The sequence below is a fragment of the Oncorhynchus tshawytscha genome, linkage group LG25, assembly GCF_018296145.1.
Source record: "Oncorhynchus tshawytscha isolate Ot180627B linkage group LG25, Otsh_v2.0, whole genome shotgun sequence".
Classification (NCBI taxonomy): domain Eukaryota; kingdom Metazoa; phylum Chordata; class Actinopteri; order Salmoniformes; family Salmonidae; genus Oncorhynchus; species Oncorhynchus tshawytscha.
The window spans coordinates 30,031,094-30,053,353 of record NC_056453.1 but is presented as its reverse complement, the minus strand read 5'-3'; the positions used below and the strand labels follow the sequence as shown (position 1 = coordinate 30,053,353).

At 42.4% G+C, this 22,260-nt stretch overlaps 1 protein-coding gene across 1 annotated transcript in view; it reads left to right on the top strand.

Annotated features, from left to right (window-relative positions):
* LOC112224812 (lutropin-choriogonadotropic hormone receptor-like) overlaps nucleotides 1-18,793 on the top strand; it is a 39,277-nt gene extending 20,484 nt beyond the window's left edge. The window contains exons 8-14 of the mRNA XM_042306315.1: nucleotides 1,245-1,319; nucleotides 7,336-7,524; nucleotides 12,578-12,582; nucleotides 12,898-13,153; nucleotides 13,446-13,557; nucleotides 16,013-16,270; nucleotides 18,223-18,793. Of these exons, the coding sequence (XP_042162249.1) occupies nucleotides 1,245-1,319; nucleotides 7,336-7,524; nucleotides 12,578-12,582; nucleotides 12,898-13,153; nucleotides 13,446-13,557; nucleotides 16,013-16,270; nucleotides 18,223-18,786 (1,459 nt within the window). The 3' untranslated portion in view covers nucleotides 18,787-18,793. The remainder of the gene's footprint in view (nucleotides 1-1,244; nucleotides 1,320-7,335; nucleotides 7,525-12,577; nucleotides 12,583-12,897; nucleotides 13,154-13,445; nucleotides 13,558-16,012; nucleotides 16,271-18,222) is intronic.
* The last annotated feature ends 3,467 nt before the right edge of the window (nucleotides 18,794-22,260 follow it).

The window sequence follows — 22,260 nt, the reverse complement described above, 5'->3', positions numbered from 1 at the left end:
AGCCGCAAATGTCTATAAGCCGCAGGTGCCTACCGGTACATTGAAACAAATGAACTTTACACAGCCTTTAAACGAAACACGGCTTGTAACAAAAATTAAAACAGTAGCCTACCAAGAAAGTCATTGGTCACTATCTTCCTCCTCCTGTGCACTGAAACCACTGAAGTCATCTCCTTCGGTGTCGGAGTTGAATAGCCTCAGAATTGCTTCATCCGATGTTGGATCGTTTTCATTGTCGCTCTCGTCACTTTCATCCGGAGGCAAATACCCCACTGAGCTCATGCTGGCCCTTCAACACGCAGCAGTCCAGCCTTTCGAAACCCATTGATGATAGTGGATTTTTTGACAATGCTCCACGCTGTCAGGACCCACTGGCAGACTTGACCATAAGATGCTCTTCGCCTGCGGCCCGTTTTAGTGAAGGATTTCTCCCCACTTGTCATCCAAGCCTCCCACTGAACAAGGAGCGCCATCTTAAATGCACGATTTACACTGATGTCGAGTGGCTGCAAATACTTTGGCCATCTGCTTTTCTTCCCTCTGAAAGCTTTTGTTGTCTTTCTGCACTGAGTCAGTTCCTCACGCTGCTGTTTCCAACGTCTTATCATCGACTCATTAAGGCCAAGCTCCCATGCAGCAGCTCTATTTCCTTTTCCAACAGCCAGATTTATCACCTTCAACTTGAAAGCTGCATCATATGCATTTCTCCGTGTCTTTACCATGATGAGGGTGACAAAATGACTACCGTAATCAGAATGATGTGACGGTGCTCAGTTTTTTGGCGGCATGAATCTTGTGAAAGCGGGAAAAATCCATAAATTAGCCGCGTCATTGTATAAACCGCGAGGTTCAAAGTGTGGGAATAAAGTAGCGGCTTATAGTCCGGAAATTACGGTAATCTAACTTTGGGTTGAGGAAATCCTGTGGGGTGGGATGGGAACTGTTTGTCTTGTTCGGTCTTGTCACTTGTTTCCTTGTCCAATCTGTCTTGTGTACCTAATTGAAAATAATAAAAACGTGATCACAAAAACAAACAAAGCTTAGTTAGTAGAGCTGAGGATCTGTCGGGCATCCCTAGAAAAACTACTAGGTTTTAGAGAAGAGAAATCAAAAGGGTCAAACATCAGAATACAAAAGTAAAACACCCATATTCCCCTCATTTATTGCAAGTATATAACTTCCATTGTGATAAAGACAAACATGATTTAATACTATGTGTATCATGTGATGGTTTTCTCGTGTAGGATTCTGAAAGACAACAGGTATCTGAGGAACATTCATGAAGATGCCTTTGAGGGAGCATCAGGGCCAACTGTGCTGTAAGTAAATACTTCCTTAGAGAACTCTTAGGTAACATTCACCTTCAATACAGTCCATGCCTATAATATAATCATCCCACTGTGCACAGATGTCAATTCAACGTCTATTCCCACGTTGGTTCCACATAATTTCTTTGAAATGACGTGGAAACAATGTGATTCCACCAGAAGCTGATCATGGACTACAGGAAACGGAGGGCCGAGCACGGCCCCATTCACGTCAACAGGGCTGTAGTGGAGCGGGTCAAGAGCTTCAAATACCTCAATGTCCACATCACTAAGGATCTATCATGGTCCACACACACCAACACAGTCATGAAGAGGGCATGACACTGCCTCTTCCCCCTAAAGATGCTGAAAAGATTTGGCATGTGTCCTCAGATCCACGGAAAGTTTTGAAGCTGCACCGTTGAAAGCATCTTGACTGGCTGTATCACCGCTTGATATGGCAACTACTTGGCATCAAACTGCAAGGCGCTAGAGGGTAGTGTGTACATTGTAGTACATCACTGGGGCCGAGCTCCCTGCAATTCAGGACCTCGATACCAGGAGGTGTCAGAGGAAGGCCCTAAAAATGGTCAGACTCCAGCCACCCAAGTCATAGACTGTTCTCTCTGCTACCGCACAGCAAGCGGTACCGATGCACCTAGTCGGGAACCAACAGGACCCTGAACAGCTTCTACCCCCAAGCCATAAGACTGCTAAATAGTTAGTTAAATAGTTAAAAACAAATAACCTACCTGGACTTTCTGCATTGACCCATTTTGAGCAAACCTTTTTTGACTCACTGGTACCATTTGTACTGGTACCCTTTGTACTGGTACCCTTTGTACTGGTACCCTTTGCATATAGCCAAGTTATCGTATAGCCAACTCATTGTGTATCTACAGTATTATTACTTTTATTATTATTATGTGTTATTTTTTCTATCTTCTTTCACTCTGCTTTGTTGGGAAGGGCACGTAAGTAAGCATTTCAACTGTTAGTCCACACCTGTTGTTTACGAAGCATGTGACAAATAAAAATTTATTTTATTTGGGTGCCCGGTGGGATTCTTCCTGCCACACTGACCTCTATGGAGTCCCAGTATTTCCTATTTCCCTATCTATAACTGGAAATGTCATAGATACACATTAGTTATACAGTACATGTAAAGATTACATGGGACACTAAATGTGACTACTGAGACCTGTTATCATAGAGACCTTGTGGTTTATGCTGTGTTATACAACGGGTGGGTCTAATCCTGATTGGAGAGGTTTTTTAATTATTATTCATTAAAAAGTTAAAACAAGTTTGATGCTTGTTGACAAAGGCATGCTGTAATCTATACTTGAACAAAAACATAAACGCAACATGTAAAATGTTGTTCCCATGTTTCATGAAATAAAAGATCCCAGAAAAGGCCAATCTGCAGTTTGTAAAATTACACCGGAAGAAATGGCAGCAGTTTTACGGGCACCCAACCAATTGTGCTGTTATGTGTTTTTTCACACGTTATTTGTAACTTATTTTGTACATAATATTTCTGCAACCATATCTTACGGCAAAAAAGAGCTTCTGATATCAGGACAGACAGATTTTTTTCTTCAACAAGCAAGACGCACAGGACACTCTCCAAACACCCGACAGGGCCAACATCCCCGTTATTTGCAAGAGGAAGCGACACAGGTACAGAGGACAAAGAGCCAGATGCCTGGTCAGGACCCAGGAAAGGCGAGTGGGAAAGCCTCCGTTACTGTTGATAGTACTCGCCAACGTGCAATCATTGGACAATAAACAAGACGGGGTACGATCACGAATGTCCTACCAACGGGACATCAAAAACTGTAATATCCTATGTTTCACGGAGTCGTGGCAGAATGACATGGATATTCAGCTAGCGGGATAGACGCTGCACCGGCAAGATAGAACAGCACACTCCGGTAAGACGTCTGTGCATATTTGTAAACAACAGCTGGTGCACGAAATCTAAGGAACTCTAGATTTTGCTCCCCTGAAGTAGAGTATATTGTGATTGCAGGCCAAACTACTTGCCTAGAGAGTTTTCATTTATACTTTTCGTGGCAGTTTATTTACCACCATAGACAGACGTTGGCATTAAGCCCTCACTCAGTCAGCTGTATAAGGAAATAAGCAAACAGGAAACCACTCACCCATAGGCGGTGCTCCTAGTGGCCGGAGACTTTAATGCAGGGAAACGTAAATCAGTTCTACCAAATTTCTATCAACATGTTAAATGTGCAACCAGAGGGAAAAAATTCTAGATCTCCTGTACTCCACACACTGGCTTTATCAATAAGTGCATCGAGGACATCGTCCCCACAGTGACTGCACGTACATACCCTAACCAGAAACCATGAATTGCAGGAAACATTCGCACTGAGCTAAAGGGTAGAGCTGCCTCTTTCAAGGTGCGGGACTCTAACCCGGAAGCTTACAAGAAATCCTGCTATGCCATGCGACGAACCATCAAACAGGGAAAGGATCAATACAGGGCTAAGATTGAATCATACCACACCAGCTCCGACGCTCGTCTTACGTGGCAGGGCTTGCAAACTATTACAGACTACAAAGGGTAGCACAGCCGCAAGCTGCCTAGTGACACGAGTCTACCAGACGAGCTAAATCACTTCTATGCTCGCTTCGAGGCAAGCAACACTGAGGCTTGCATGAGAGCATCAGCTGTTCTGGATGACTGTGTGATCACGTTCTCCGTAGCCGACGAGTAAGACCTTTAAACAGGTCAACATACACAAGGCTGTGGGGCCAGATTGATTACCAGGACATGTGCTCCGGGCATGTGCTGACCAACTGGCAGGTGTCTTCACTGACATTTTCAATGTGTCCCTGATTGAGTCTGTAATACCAACATGTTTCAAGCAGACCCCCATAGTCCCTGTGCCCAAGAGCAGAAAGGCAACCTGCCTAAATGACTACAGACCCGTAGCACTCCTGTCCGTAGCCATGAAGTGCTTTGGTAATGGCTCACATCAACACCATTATCCCAGAAACCCTATACCCACTCCAATTTGCATACCGCCCAAACAGATCCACAGATGATGCAATTTCTATTGCACTCCACACTACTCTTTCCCACCTGGACAAAAGGAACACTTATGTGAGAATGCTATTCATTGTATACAGCTCAGCGTTCAACACCATAGTACCCTCAAAGCTCATCACTAAGCTAAGGATGGGACTAAACACCTCCCTCTGCAACTGGATCCTGGACTTCCTGACGGGTCGCCCCCAGGTGGTGAGGGTAGGTAGCAACACATCTGCCATGCTGATCCTCAAACTGGAGCCCCCCAGGGGTGCGTGCTCAGTCCCCTATTGTACTTGCTGTTCACCCACGACTGCATGACCAGGCACGACTCCAACACCATCATTAAGTTTGCAGACGACACAACAGTGGTAGGCCTGATCACCGACAACAACGAGACAGCCTATAGGGAGGAGGTCAGAGACCTGGCCGGGTGATGCCAGAATAACAACCTATCCCTCAACGTAACCAAGACTAAGGAGATGATTGTGGACTACAGGACAAGGAGGACTGAGCACACCCCCATTCTCATCGATGGGGCTGTAATGGAGCAGGTTGAGGGCTTCAAGTTCCTTGGTGTCCACATCAACAACAAACTAGAATGGTCCAAACGCACCAAGACAGTCGTGAAAAGGGCACGACAAAGCCTATTCCCCCTCAGGAAACTAAAAATATTTGGCATGTGTCCTAAGATCCTCAAAAGGTTCTACAGCTGGAACATCAAGAGCATCCTGACTGGTTGCATCACTGCCTGGTAGGGCAATTGCTCTGCCTCTGACCGCAAGGCACTACAGAGGATAGTGCGTTGGCCCAGTACATCACTGGGGCTAAGCTGCTTGCCGTCCAGGACCTCTACACCAGGCGGTGTCAGAGGAATGCCCTACAAATTGTCAAAGACCCCAGCCACAGACTGTTCTCTCTACTACCGCATGGCAAGCTGTACCGGAGTGCCAAGTCTAGGACAAAAAGGCTTCTCAACAGTTTTACCCCCAAGCCATAAGATGCCTGAACAGGTAATCAAATGGCTACCCGGACTATTTGCATTGTGTGCCCCACCCAACCCCTCTTTATACGTTGCGCTACTCTCTGTTTATCATATATGCATAGTCACTTTAACTATACATTCATGTACATACTACCTCAATTGGGCCGACCAACTAGTGCTCCCGCACATTGGCTAACCGGGCTGTCTGCATTGTGTCCCACCCACCACCCGCAAACCCCTCTTTTACGCTACTGCTACTCTGTTCATCATATTTGCATAGTCACTTTAACCATATCTACATGTACATACTACCTCAATCAGCCTGACTAACCGCTGTCTGTATGTAACCTCGCTACTTTTATAGCCTCGCTACTGTATATAGCCTGTCTTTTTACTGTTGTTTTATTTTTTTTTACCTACCTATTGTTCACCTAATAACTTTTTTTGCACTATTGGTTAGAGCCTGTAAGTAAGCATTTCACTGTAAGGTCTACACCGATTGTATTCGGCGCACGTGACAAATAAACTTTGATTTGATTTGAATGATAACAAAGGGAACACAGCTGAGGGATGGCGCTGGGGTAATGTAACCACTCAAACTCCTGAACAGATCAGCTTTAATATTGAAGATGTACTGAACACAAATATAAATGCAACATGTAAAGTGTTGGTCCCATGTTTCATGAGCTGAAATAAATGACCCCTGAATATTTTCCATATGCACAAAAAACTTTGACACAAATTTGTTTACATCCCTGCTAGTGAGCATTTCTTCTTTGACAAGATAATCCATCCACCTGACAGGTGTGGCATATCAAGAAGCTGATTCAACAGCATGATCATTACACAGGTGCACTTTGTGATGGGGTCACTAAAAGGCCACTCAAATGTGCAGTTTTGGCACACAACACAGTGCCACAGATGTCTCAAGTTGAGGGAGTGTGCAATTGGCATACTGACTGCAGGAATGTCCGCCAGAGCTGTTGCCAGAGAATTGAATGTTAATTTCTCTACCATAAGCCGCCTCTAACATCGTTTGGCAGTACGTCCAACCGGCCTCACAACTGCAGACCAAGTGTAACCATGCCAGCCTAGGACCTCCACATCCTGCTTCTTCTCCTGTGGGGATCGTCTGAGACCAGCCATCCGGACAGCTGATGAAACTGTGGTTTGCAGAACCAAAGAATGTCTGCACAAACAATCAGAAACCATCTCAGGGATGCTCATCATCCTCACCGGGATCTTGACCTGACTGCAGTTCTGCGTCGTAACCGAATTCAGTGGGCAAATGCTCACTGTGACCAACATGCATATCTGTATTCCCAGTCATGTGAAATTCATAGATTTGGGCCTAATGAATTTATTTCAATTGACAGATTTTCTTATATGAACTGTAACTCTTTGAAATTGTTGCATGTTGCGTTTATATTTTTGTTCAGTGTATATACACAATTTGGCAGCCAGGTCTCCTTCTGTATTTGTTAGATTGTAATGGTATGTTGTATTGTTTGTTTGCACCCTGCTTGACATTGTTAAAAACAAAAGAGTGTAAAAATTTGTTACGGTGAAAGTTTAGGGTTAGGTCTTGGGGGTAGGTAGCCCGAGCGGCTAAGGAGTTGGGCCTGTAGCCGAAAGGTCGCCTTCTGGATTCCCGGGCTAGGCGCTTGGAAAAAAAGGGAGAAATTGATCTGGCAACTGGAGAGCTGCTGGGTTCATATCCTAATAATAATCCCCGACCATTGTGCTCTTGAGCAAGGCCTTTAACCACACAACATGCTCTCCATCCAGGGGTGCTGCACTGCAGCTTTACCCTGTGCTACTCTCAACTGTGTGATGTGTGGGAGGGGTTGAGAAATGAAGAGAGCAGAAGATAGTTTTTCATTGTTCGCTGTAACTATGGACAATAAAGTTATATTGTAATGGGTAGGAAAAAATGTGTCAACATTTGACTTGGGTGTTTCCTGTATCTTGTGTGTGTTGCCCAGTGACGTCTCCTCCACAGCTCTCGACACACTCCCCCGTCGAGGCTTGGAACATTTAAAGGTCCTGATTGCCCGTTCTACCCCCTACCTGAAGACTCTACCTCCTCTAGAAAGCCTCCTAGAGCTGGAGGTGGCAGAGATTACTTACACCAGCCACTGCTGTGCCTTTCACACCTGGCGACGCAAAGACAAGTAGGTACACATCCATAAATATTTCTAAAACTAAAAGCATTGTATTTGGGACAAATCATTCACTAAACCCTAAACCTCAACTAAATATTGTAATAAATAATGTGAAAATTTAGCAAGTTGGGGTGACCAAACTGCTTGGAGTGTAAACTGTCATGGTCAAAACATGTTGATACACCAGTAGCTAACATGGGGAGAAGTCTGTCCATAATAAAGCCTTTTTAACAACACCATCAACAAGGCAGGTCCTACAGGCCCTAGTTTTGTCGCACCTGCACTACTCTTCAGTCGTGTGGTCAGGTGCCACAAAGAGAGACCTCGAAAAAATTACAATTGGTTCAGAACTGGGCAGCACGGCTTGCCCTTAAATGTACACGGAGCGCGAGCATGAATAATAAACATGTAAATCTCTCATGGCTCAAAGTGGAGGATGGATTGAGTTTATCACTACCAGTTGTAGCGATCACACCGATGATTGAGTTAAATACTTTATAAACTACACACGCTGAAAGCAAAACTTCTGCAGCACAGCACACACAATCAAACTGTCGCGCCAAAGAGCTGAACGAGCTGCCTTTATTTCCTCCTTCCTTACTGCTGATGCACTCTTAAAGTGGCAGCGCACGGTGAAGGCTCCGTGCAGGATTTCGCCACACAGTTATTGTAAGAAGTGTTGACATGCTGAATGCACCGAGGTGTCTGTCTAAACTACTAGCACACAGCTCAGACACCCATGCATACCCCACAAGACATGCCACCAAAGGCCTTTACACAATCCCCAAGTCAAGAACAGACTATGGGAGGTGCATAGTACTACATAGAGCCATGGTTACATGGAACTCTGTTCCACATCAGGTAACTAATGCAAGCAGTAGAATCAGATTTTTTTTTAAACATCTTATGGAACAGCAGGGACTGAAGAGACACACACAGGCTCAGACACACATACACATGATAAGACACGCACGTACACATGATAAGACACACACGTACACATGGATGTTGTAATGTATTTACAGGGAAGTCGGAAGTTTACGTACACCTTAGCCAAATACATTTAAACTCAGTTTTTCACTATTCCTGACATTTAATCCTAGTAAACATTCCCTGTCTTAGGTCAGTTAGGATCACCACTTTATTTTCCACTTTATTTCAAGAATGTGAAATGTCAGAATAATAGTAGAAAGAATGATTTATTTCAGCTTTTATTTATTTTGTCACATTCCCAGTGGGTCAGAAGTTTACATACACTCAATTAGTATTTGGTAGCATTGCCTTTAAATAGTTTAACTTGGGTAAAACGTTTTGGGTAGCCTTCCACAAGCTTCCCACAATAAGTTGGGTGAATTTTGGCCCATTCTTCCTGGCAGAGCTGGTGTAAGTCAGGTTTGTAGGCCTCCTTGCTCGCACACGCTTTTTTAGTTCTGTCAACAAATTTTCTATAGGATTGAGGTCAGGGCTTTGTAATGGCCACTCCATTACCTTCACTTTGTTGTCACAACTTCGGAAGTATGCATGGGGTCATTGTCCATTTGGAAGACCCATTTGCGACCAAGCTTTTGCGACCAAGCTTTAACTTCCTGACTGATGTCTTGAGATGTTGCTTCAATATATCCACATAATTTTCTTGCCTCGTGATGCCATCTATTTTGTGAAGTGCACCAGTCCCTCCTGCAGCAAAGCACCCCCACAACATGATGCTGCCACCCCTGTGCTTCACGGTTGGGATCGTGTTCTTCGGCTTGCAAGCCTCCCCCTTTTTCCTCCAAACAACGATGGTCATTATGGCCAAACAGTTCTATTTTTGTTTCATCAGACCAGCGGTCATTTCTCCAAAAAATACGATCTTGGTCCCCATGTGCAGTTGCATACCGTAGTCTGGCTTTTTTGGGGCGGTTTTGGAGCAGTGGCTTCTTCCTTTCTGATCAGCCTTTCAGGTTATGTCGATATAGGACTCGTTTTACTGTGGATATAGATACTTTTGTACCCGTTTCCTCCAGCATCTTCACAAGGTCCTTTGCTGTTGTTCTAGGATTGATTTGCACTTTTCTCACCAAAGTATGTTAATCTCTGGGAGACAGAACGCATCTCCTACCTGAGCGGTATGACGGCTGCATGGTCCCATGGTGTTTATACTTGCGTACTATTGTTTGTACAGATGAATGTGGTACCTTCAGGCATTTGGAAATTGCTCCCAAGGATGAACCAGACTTGTGGAGGTCTACAATTTTTTGGGGGGGTCTTGGCTGATTTCTTTTGATTTTCCCATGATGTCAAGCAAAGAGGCACTGAGTTTGAAGGTAGGCCTTGAAATACCTCCACAGGTACACCTTCAATTGACTCAAATGATGTCACTTAGCCTGTCAGAAGCTTCTAAAGCCATGTCATTATTTTCTGGAATTTCCCAAGCTGTTTAAAGCCACAGTTAACTTAGTGTATGTAAACTTCTGACCCACTGAAATTGTGATACAGTGAATGATATGTGAAATAATCTGTCTGTTAACAATTGTTGGAAAAAGTACCTGTGTCATGCACAAAGTAGATGTCCTAACCGACTTGCCAAAACTATAGTTTGTTAACAAGAAATGTATGAAGTGGTTGAAAAATGAGTTTTAATGACTCCAACCTAAGTGTATGTAAACTTCCGATTTCAACTGTATGTGATAGTTGTCGTGGCAATTTCCTGTATTACCAAATGAGTTATACTTAAACTTCATCTTTAATAATATGAGATTTACAATAGCCCTTTGACTTTCATCAACTCACTATCTATAATGAATTGTTGAGTCCCAACATAATGGCAACTGAGATCTTTTATAGCAAAGATACACCCCTCTCAACTTACAGTGAGGGAAAAAAGTATTTGATCACCTGACTTTGTACATTTGCCCACTGTCATAGAAATGCTCAGTCTATGCATGTCAAAAATGTTATAAATTGATTTGCATTTTAATGAGGGAAATAAGTATTTGACCCCCACTCAATCAGAAAGATTTCTGGCTCCCAGGTGTCTTTTATACAGGTAATGAGCTGAGATTAGGAGCACACTCTTAAAGGGAGTGCTCCTAATCTCAGCGTGTTACCTGTATAAAAAGACACCTGTCCACAGAAGCAATCAATCAATCAGATTCCAAACTCTCCACCATGGCCAAGACCAAAGAGCTCTCCAAGGATGTCAGGGACAAGATTGTAGACCTACACAATGCTGGAATGGGCTACAAGACCATCGCCAAGCAGCTTGGTGAGAAGGTGACAACAGTTGGTGCGATTATTCGCAAATGGAAGAAACACAAAAGAACTGTCAATCTCCCTCGGCCTGGGGCTCCATGCAAGATCTCACCTCGTGGAGTTGCAATGATCATGAGAACGGTGAGGAATCAGCCCAGAACTACACAGGAGGAGCTTGTCAATGATCTCAAGGCAGCTGGGACCATAGTCACCAAGAAAACAATTGGTAACACACTACGCAGTGAAGGACTGAAATCATGCGGTGCCCTCAAGTTCCCGCTGCTCAAGAAAGCACATATGCATGCCCGTCTGAAGTTTGCCAATGAACATCTGAATGATTCAGAGGACAACTGGGTGAAAGTGTTGTGGTCAGATGAGACCAAAATGGAGCTCTTTGGCATCAACTCAATTCGTCGTGTTTGGAGGAGGAGCAATGCTGCCTATGACCCCAAGAACACCATCCCCACCATCAAACATGGAGGTGGAAACATTATGCTTTGGGGGTGTTTTTCTGCTAAGGGGACATGACAACTTCACCGCATCAAAGGGACGATGGACGGGGCCATGTACCGTCAAATCTTGGGTGAGAACCTCCTTCCCTCAGCCAGGGCATTGAAAATGGGTCGTGGATGGGTATTCCAGCATGACAATGACCCAAAACACACGACCAAGGCAACAAAGGAGTGGCTCAAGATGAAGGAAATGAAGGTCCTTGAGTGGCCTAGCCAGTCTCCAGACCTTAATCCCATAGAAAATCTGTGGAGGGAGCTGAAGGTTCAAGTTGCCAAACGTCAGCCTCGAAACCTTAATGACTTGGAGAAGATCTGCAAAGAGGAGTGGGACAAAATCCCTCCTGAGATGTGTGCAAACCTGGTGGCCAACTACAAGAAACGTCTAACCTCTGATTGCCAACAAGGGTTTTGCCATCAAGTACTAAGTCATGTTTTGCAGAGGGGTCAAATATTTATTTCTCTCATTAAAATGCAAATTAATTTATAACATTTTTTAGTTGTAATTCTGTCTCTCACTGTTCAAATAAACCTACCATTAAAATTATAGACTGATCATTTCTTTGTCAGTGGGCAAACGTACAAAATCAGCAGGGGATCAAATACTTTTTTCCCTCACTGTACATGAAAAACCACAGATCTTAGGAACTTTTCACGAAGGGCCTTTTACTTGAGAAAGGAGTATCCCTTAGCCAGATTGCATTCACTATAAATTATCTCTCAGTTTGGTCTCTAAAACGAGGTTCTAATCTCGTTCCTGGTACTTCATAGTACCAAAACATTACCTCATCCAAGCCATAACTCAATTGTCAACTCTATATACTCCCATCTCAAGTAAACCCCCTCTTCTCCCCACTCCTGGACAAGCTCACTGAGGGGAGTGACTTAATTAATTGGTTCCCCCCTTAATCACGCCATCCCTTCACATGGTTTAACAGATGCCTTCACATGTGAAGGCAAGGTTCCATCCTGTCCTCTTCCCTTTCTGATATTCTGCATAGCACCAGAGACATGTAAAAGACAAGCCTGACCTCTCCCCTCTCTGGGCCCCAAATGACTGAGCCCCTGCTTAGAAAAAAGTGCAACTGCCAACACTATAGTCCAAAAGGATACATTCTAATGACAAGTATCTCACATAAGCATATTAGATGAATAAAACATCTTATTTATCTATGTTACCCAACTAATTCTGATTCCTCCGCCACATAGTGGAGTAGTGGCCTGAGGGAACACACTAAATGTATTGGGTAAAGTGTTAGGAAATGTCATGTAATATTTTAAATTGTATATAGCTGCCTTAATGTTGCTGGACCCCACAGGAAGAGTAGCTGCTGACGTGGCAGTAGCTAATGCGGATCCTTAATAAATACAAATACACATAGGTGCTCATCACAGGTACACAAAAAGGTTGACACTCAAGGGTCTACTCTAACCTTTTCTCTTTATCCATCCAAAGGGAAAAAGTTGTCCTTGCACTCTCTCCGAACCTCAGAAGGCTGTGCGATGACGATGATGAAATCATGTAAGACAATATTTCCACCATGTATCAGGGGAAGTTTCAGGCTTTTGAAATGTTTTTCCCTTGATTGCCCATTTTCTTTTTGGGGGGCGGTCTCTACCTCCTACACCTAACGTTGAGCAAATCCATGTTGCCTTCCCCTTTTCTACAGGGACCACTCGGTAGACAATATGACAGACCTGTACGACATCAACCTCCAATACCCAGACCTGCAGCTGAGCCTGTGTCCTGGACCCTTCCAGTGCACCCCAGAGTCCGACGCCTTCAACCCCTGTGAGGATCTGCTGGGATACTCCTTCCTCCGTTCAGTCACCTGGCTCATCACTGTATTCGCTGTGGCAGGGAACATGGCCGTGCTGGTCGTACTGATCATCAGGTAAAGGGAGAGAAAAGAGCTTTAGGATTAACTAGAGTGGTCAATGTCATAGACCTGCATGTCTCTGGACAAGTGTGCTGATAATGCCAACCATCTTTGTCAGGGATAGATTCCAAACCAATTGAATTGGAATGAATGTGCTCAACTCTTATCCTCTTGCGTAAACTGACCATGTGTGGTCTACTAAGAAATGTTGCTTGAATAAGAACAATATAATTAAAACAATGCTTTAATTGCAACTTATATTCAAGTAATTGATTATATTTTTTACATTTATCATTCTGCTCACCAGCCACCAGAAGCTCAATGTCTCTCGGTTCCTGATGTGTAACCTGGCCTTCGCAGACCTCTGCACGGGGGTCTACCTCCTCCTCATTGCAGCCATGGACTTCCACTCACGCAAGGTACATAGCCCAAAGGCTTAGAGAGGTATATCAGAAGGTCACTGGTTCAAGTCTCAAGTTGGGCTATGAAAAGGTGGGGACTGAACTGGCTTCTGTAGGGCTGCTCTTTTCAGTTGAGTACATTACTACCAACCACCTACCATTGAACCCTTGAGCAAGGCAGAACTTAACCCCTAAACTTCTCCAGGGGGGCTTCCAATGTTTATATTTCTGTAATGACTCTTTCCTACAATACAACAAAGTTGTATTGTAGGAGTTCTAGTCCACATCCAATAATAAAGTTGTATTGTAGGAGTTCTAGTCCATATCCAATAATAAAGTTGTATTGTTTGTAGGAGTTCTAGTCCATATCCAATAGTAGAGTTCTCGTCCATATCCAATAATAAAGTTGTATTGTAGGAGTTCTAGTCCACATCCAATAATTAAGTTGTATTTTATTGTAGGAGTTCTAGTCCATATCCAATAATAAAGTTGTATTGTAGGAGTTGTAGTCCATATCCAATAATAAAGTTGTATTGTAGGAGTTCTAGTCCATATCCAATAGTAGAGTTCTAGTCCATATCCAATAATAAAGTTGTATTGTAGGAGTTCTAGTCCATATCAAATAATAAAGTTGTATTGTAGGAGTTCTAGTCCATATCCAATAGTAGAGTTCTCGTCCATATCCAATAATAAAGTTGTATTGTAGGAGTTCTAGTCCATATCCAATAATAAAGTTGTATTGTAGGAGTTCTAGTCCATATCCAATAGTAGAGTTCTAGTCCATATCCAATAATAAAGTTGTATTGTAGGAGTTCTAGTCCACATCAATAGTAGAGTTCTAGTCCATATCCAATAATAAAGTTGTATTGTAGGAGTTCTAGTCCACATCCAATAGTAGAGTTCTAGTCCATATCCAATAATAAAGTTGTATTGTAGGAGTTCTAGTCCACATCCAATAATAGAGTTCTAGTCCATATCCAATAATAAAGTTGTATTGTAGGAGTTCTAGTCCACATCCAATAATAAAGTTGTATTTTATTGTAGGAGTTCTAGTCCATATCCAATAAAAGTTGTATTTTATTGTAGGAGTTCTAGTTCATATCCAATAATAAAGTTGTATTGTAGGAGTTCTAGTCCACATCCAATAATAAAGTTGTATTGTAGGAGTTCTAGTTCATATCCAATAATAAAGTTGTATTGTAGGAGTTGTAGTCCATATCCAATAATAAAGTTGTATTGTATTGTAGGAGTTCTAGTTCATATCCAATAATAAAGTTGTATTGTAGGAGTTCTAGTCCACATCCAATAATTAAGTTGTATTTTATTGTAGGAGTTCTAGTCCATATCCAATAATAAAGTTGTATTGTAGGAGTTGTAGTCCATATCCAATAATAAAGTTGTATTGTAGGAGTTCTAATCCATATCCAATAATAAAGTTGTATTGTAGGAGTTCTAGTCCATATCAAATAATAAAGTTGTATTGTAGGAGTTCTAGTCCATATCCAATAGTAGAGTTCTCGTCCATATCCAATAATAAAGTTGTATTGTAGGAGTTCTAGTCCATATCCAATAATAAAGTTGTATTTTATTGTAGGAGTTCTAGTCCATATCCAATAATAAAGTTGTATTGTAGGAGTTCTAGTCCATATCCAATAGTAGAGTTCTAGTCCATATCCAATAATAAAGTTGTATTGTAGGAGTTCTAGTCCACATCCAATAGTAGAGTTCTAGTCCATATCCAATAATAAAGTTGTATTGTAGGAGTTCTAGTCCACATCCAATAATAACATTGTATTTTATTGTAGGAGTTCTAGTCCATATCCAATAGTAGAGTTCTAGTCCACATCCAATAATAAAGTTGTATTTTATTGTAGGAGTTCTAGTCCATATCCAATAGTAGAGTTCTAGTCCACATCCAATAATAAAGTTGTATTTTATTGTAGGAGTTCTAGTCCATATCCAATAAAAGTTGTATTTTATTGTAGGAGTTCTAGTTCATATCCAATAATAAAGTTGTATTGTAGGAGTTCTAGTCCACATCCAATAATAAAGTTGTATTGTATTGTAGGAGTTCTAGTTCATATCCAATAATAAAGTTGTATTGTATTGTAGGAGTTCTAGTCCACATCCAATAATAAAGTTGTATTGTAGGAGTTGTAGTCCATATCCAATAATAAAGTTGTATTGTAGGAGTTCTAGTTCTTATCCAATAATAAAGTTGTATTGTAGGAGTTCTAGTCCACATCCAATAATAAAGTTGTATTTTATTGTAGGAGTTCTAGTCCATATCCAATAATAAAGTTGTATTGTAGGAGTTGTAGTCCATATCCAATAATAAAGTTGTATTGTAGGAGTTCTAATCCATATCCAATAATAAAGTTGTATTGTAGGAGTTCTAATCCATATCCAATAATAAAGTTGCATTGTAGGAGTTCTAGTCTATATCCAATAATAAAGTTGTATTTTATTGTAGGAATACTACAACCACGCCACGTTCTGGCAGACGGGTGCGGGCTGTGGCGTGGCGGGGTTCCTGACGGTGTTCGCCAGTGAGCTGTCGGTCTACACGCTGACCATTATAACGTTAGAGCGGTGGCACACCATCACCAACGCCATGCACAAGAACAAAAGGCTGCGGCTAAGGCATGTGGTAGCCATGATGGCTGGGGGGTGGGCCTTCTCCCTATTGGCCGCTCTGCTTCCTGTCCTCGGAGTCAGCAGCTACACTAAGGTCAGCAGAATTTGAAAATACAGTGGGGCAAAAAAGTATTTAGTCAGCCACCAATTGTGCAAGTTCTCCCACTTAAAAAGATGAGAGGCCTGTCATTTTCATCATAGGTACACTTCAACTATGACAGACAAAATGAGAAAAAAAATCCAGAAAATCACATTGTAGGATTTTTAATGAATTTATTTGCAAATTATGGTGGAAAATAAGTATTTGGTCACCTACAAACAAGCAAGATTTCTGGCTCTCACAGACCTGTAACTTCTTCTTTAAAGGCTCCTTCTTTAAAAGGCTCCTCTGTCCTCCACTGTATTAATGGCACCTGTTTGAACTTGTTATCAATATAAAAGACACCTGTCCACAACCTCAAACAGTCACACTCCAAACTCCACTATGGCCAAGACCAAAGAGCTGTCAAAGGACACCAGAAAACAAAATTGTAGACCTGCACCAGGCTGGGAAGACTGAATCTGCAATAGGTAAGCAGCTTGGTTTGAAGAAATCAACTGTGGGAGCAATTATTAGGAAATGGAAGACATACAAGACCACTGATAATCTCCCTCGGTCTGGGACTCCACGCAAGATCTCACCCTGTGGGGTCAAAATGATCACAAGAACGGTGAGCAAAAATCCCAGAACCACACGGGGGGACCTAGTGAATGACCTGCAGAGAGCTGGGACCAAAGTAACAAAGTCTAGCATCAGTAACACACTTAGCCGCCAGGGACTCAAATCCTGCAGTGCCAGATGTGTCCCCCTGCTTAAGCCAGTACATGTCCAGGCCCGTCTAAAGTTTGCTAGAGAGCATTTGGATGATCCAGAAGAAGATTGGGAGAATGTCATATGGTCAGATGAAACCAAAATATAACTTTTTGGTAAAAACTCAACTTGTCGTGTTTGGAGGACAAAGAATGCTGAGTTGCATCCAAATAACACCATACCTACTGTGAAGCATGGGGGTGGAAACATCATGCTTTGGGGCTGTTTTTCTGCAAAGGGACCAGGACGACTGATCCGTGTAAAGGAAAGAATGAATGGGGCCATGTATCGTGAGATTTTGAGTGAAAACCTCCTTCCATCAGCAAGGGCATTGAAGATGAAACGTGGCTGGGTCTTTCAGCATGACAATGATCCCAAACACACCGCCTGGGCAACGAAAGAGTGGCTTCGTAAGACTCATTTCAAGGTCCTAGAGTGGCATAGCCAGTCTCCAGATCTCAACCCCATAGAAAATCTTTGGAGGGAGTTGAAAGTCCGTGTTGCCCAGCAACAGCCCCAAAACATCACTGCTCTAGAGGAGATCTGCATGGAGGAATGGGCCAAAATACCAGCAACAGTGTGTGAAAACCTTGTGAAGACTTACAGAAAACGTTTGACCTCTGTCATTGCCAACAAAGTATTGAGATAAACTTTTGTTATTGACCAAATACTTACTTTCCACCATAATTTGCAAATAAATTCATTAAAAATACTACAATGTGATTTTCTGGATTTTTTTTCTCATTTTGTCTGTCATAGTTAAAGTGGTACCTATGATGACAATTACAGGCCTCATCTTTTTAAGTGGGAGAACTTGCACAATTGGTGGCTGACTAAATACTTTTTTGCCCCACTGTATATATATATATATATATATTTTTTTTTTTTTAAAGTTTAGGACATGTATTAACAAAGGGCCGGTTTACCAGAAACAGATTAAGCCTAGTCCTAGACTATAAAGCACTTTCAATCTCCATTGAACTTGCTTTTTAGACCAGGACTAGGCTTAATCTGTGATGCTTTCTGTAAACCTGGGCCCGTATTCAAACATTCACTTTACACAGAACATATACTGTCGTAGGTGAACATTCACAGCCTTTTTATTTCTGCTGTAATATAACTTAATGACAATTGCTGATGTAAAACGGGCTTTACACATTTACCTGATTGATTGACTTTGATATTTTATCCTTCAGGTGTCAATCTGCCTGCCCATGGACATCGAGTCCCTAGCCTCCCAGGTGTATGTTGTAGCCCTCCTTCTCCTCAACGTCACTGCCTTTTTCATCATCTGCTGCTGCTACATACGTATCTACATGTCCATCCACAACCCCGACCTAGCAATCCGCCACGGTGACTCCAAGATCGCCAAGCGCATGGCCGTCCTAATCTTCACCGACTTCATCTGCATGGCACCCATCTCCTTCTTCGGCATCTCGGCAGCTCTCCGCATGCCCCTCATCACCGTCTCCCACTCCAAGATCCTGCTCGTCCTCTTCTACCCAATCAACTCCCTCTGTAACCCCTTCCTCTACACAATCTTTACTCGATCGTTTCAGAAGGATATTCGTTTGTTGTTGAGTCGCTGTAGTTTTTGCCTTGCCAGAGTTGAGTTCTACAGGGCACAGAACCTGGAAGCACACACTATACCGCCTAAGGGTAGTACTACGTCCCCCAGAAAACATCACTCTTTCAGGTTCTACACCTACCACATCAAGATGCAAAGATGCTTTCTCTGCGAGGGAGGCGGAGCAACATGACTAGTCTCAGTAAATCAGAACTGTGGGTAAAATCACATTTTAAGCCAATGGTTGAATGACAATGAAAACAATTGTCTGTAAAAAAAAAAATTATATATATATATATATATACAGAACCAGTCAAAAGTTTGGACAAACTTACTCATTCAAGGGTTTTTCTTTATTTTTTCTATTTTCCACATTGTAGAATAATAGTGAAGACATCCAAACAATGAAATAACACTTAGTAATCCATTTTTTTTCTCTTCAAAGTAGCCACCCTTTGCCTTGATGACAGCTTTGCACGCTCTTGGCATTCTCTTAACCAGCTTCATGAGGTAGTCACCTGGAATGCTTTTCCAACAGTCTTGCTGGAGTTCCCATATTTGCTGAGCACTTGTTGGCTACTTTTCCTTTTGTGGTCCAACTTATCCCCAACCATCTCAATTGGGTTGAGGTCAAGTCATCTGATACAGCACTCCATCACTCTCCTTCTTGGTAAAATAGCCCTTACACAGCCTGGAGGTGTGTTTTGGATCTTTGTCCTGTTGAAAACAAATGATAGTCCCACTAAGCGCAAACCAGACGGGATGGCGTATCGCGGTAGAATGCTGTGGTAACTATGCAGTGTCAGCAGCAAAGCACCTCCACACCATCACACCCCCTCCGCACTGCTTCACGGTGGGAACCACACATGCAGAGATAATCCTTTCACCTACTCTGCGTCTCACAAAGACACGGCGGTTGGAACTAAAAATCTCAAATTTGGACTGATCAGACCAAAGGACAGATTTCCACTGGTCTAATGTCTATTGCTCGTGTTTCTTGGCCCAAGCAAGTCTCTTCTTCTTATTGGTGTCCTTTAGTAGTGGTTTCTTTTCAGCAATTCGACCATGAAGGCCTGATTCCCACAGTCTCCTCTGAACAGTTGATGTTGACATATGTCTGTTACTTGAACTCTGAAGCATTTAATTGGGCTGTAATTTCTGAGGCTGGTAACTCTAATGAACTTATTATCCTCTGCAGCAGAGATAACTCTGGGTCTTCCTTTCCTGTGGCAGTCCTCATGAGAGCAAATTTCATCATAGCGCTTGATGGTTTTTGCGACTGCACTTGAAGAAACTTTCAAAGTTCTTGAAATGTTCCGTATTGATTGACCTTCATGTCTTCAAGTAATGATGGACTGTCATTTCTCTTTGCTTATTTGAGCTGTTCTTGCCATAATATAGACTCTAGTCTACCAACTAGGGTTATATTCTGTGTACCAACCTTACATTGTCACAACACAACTGATTGGCTCAAACGCAATTAAGGAAAGAAATTCCACAAATTAACTTTTAACAAGGCACACCTGTTAATTGAAATGCATTCCAAGTGATAACTCATGAAGCTGGTTGAGAGAATGCCAAGCTTGTGCAAGCTGTCATCAAGGCAAAGGGTGGCTACTTTGAAGAATCTAAAATATAAAATATATTTTGATTTGTTTAACACTTTTTTGGTCACTACATGATTCCATATGTGTTATTTCATAGTTGAGGTATTCACTATTATTCTACAATGTAGAAAATAGTAAAGAAAATAAAGAAAACCCCTACTTTTGACTGGTACTGGAAAGTATTCAGACCCCTTGACCTTTTCCAAATTTTGTCAGGTTATAGCCTTATTGCGAAATAGATTAAATAAAATAAAAATCCTCAGCAATCTATACACAATACCCCATAATGACAAAGTGAAAACATGTTAAGACATTTTTGCAAATTTGTAAAACAGAAACAGAAATACCTTATTTACATAAGAATTCAGACCCTTTGCTATGAGACTTGAAATTGAGCTCAGGTGCATCCTGTTTCCATTGATCATCCTTGAGAAGTTTCGACAAGTTGATTGGAGTCTACCTGTGGTAAATTATATTGATTGGATATGTTTTGGAAAGGGACACAACTGTCCTTTAAAAGGTCCCACAGTTGACAGTGAATGTCACAGCAAAAACCAAGCCATGAGGATGAAGGAATTGTCCTTAGATCTCCAAGACAGGATTGTGTTGAGGCACAGATCTGAGGAAGGGTACCAAAAAATGTCTGCAGCATTGAAGGTCCCCTAAGACCCCATGGTCACTCTGACAGAGCTCCAGAGTTCCTCTGTGGAGATGGGAGAACATTCCAGAAGGACAACCATCGCTGCAGCACTCCACCAAATCAGGCCTTTATGGTGGCCAGTTGGAAGCCACTCCTCAGTAAAAGGCACATGACAGCCTGCTTGGAGTTTGCCAAAAGGAACCTAATGAGTCTCAGACCATGAGAAACAAGATTGATAAAACCAAGATTGCACTCTTTGGCCTGAATGCCAAGTGTCATGTCTGGAGGAAACCTGGCACCATCACTTTGGTGAAGCATGGTGGTGGCAGCATCATGCTGTGGGGATGTTTTTCAGCGGCAAGGACTAGGAGACTAGTCAGGATCGAGGCAAAGATGAACGGTGCAAAGTACAGAGAGATCCTTGATGAAAACCTGCTCCAGAGTGCTCAGGACCTCAGACTGAGGGGAAGGTTCACCTTCCAACAGGACAACGAAGCTAACCACACAGACAAGACAACACAGGAGTGGCTCTGAGCCATCTGAATGTTCTTGAGTGGCCCAGCCAGAGCCCGGACTTGAACATTTCTGGAGAGACATGAAAATAGCTGTGCAGCAACACTCCCCATCCAACCTGACATAGCTTGAGAGGATTTGCAGAGAAGAATGGGAGAATCTCCAAATACAGGTGTGCCAAGCTTGTAGTGTCATACCCAAGAGGTAAACTTGTACATCAAGCTGCCTCATGCTACAGAACCAGGAGATCGGAGCAGGAGCCTATGAGCTGTTCCGGCTCACACAAGCCATGGCTCGTGCAAGGCTACTGACTAAAGGCACCCGCATACTAGGATCTAGGGATTTGCATCTCTCTCAAAAATATAGAATAACCATCTTTAAATGAATGACTCAGGACGTTAGTTGTAAGATAAAAGCTTGTTTTTAGTAATAACACTTGTTCACGTTACATGTTACCACTTTAGATTATACAAAACAATAAAAGAATGATGCTAGCGAAAGCCAGGATAATCACTTGTACAGTTGAAGTCAGAAGATTACATACACCACATTTAAACTCAGTTTTTCACAAATCCTGACATTTAATCCTCGTAAAAATTCCCTGTCTTAGATAGGTTAGGATCACCACTTTATTTTAAGAATGTGAAATGTCAGAATAATAGTAGAGTGATTAATTTCAGCTTTTATTTCATCACATTCCCAGTGGGTCAGAAGTTTACATACTGTACACCCAATTAGTATTTGGTAGCATTGCCTTTAAATTGTTTAACTTGGGTCAAACGGTTCGGGTAGCCTTCCCACAATAAGTTGGGTGAATTTTGGCCCCTTCCTCCTGACAGAGCTGGTGTAACTGAGTCAGGTTTGTAGGCCTCCTTGCTCACACACGCTTTTTCAGTTCTACCCACAC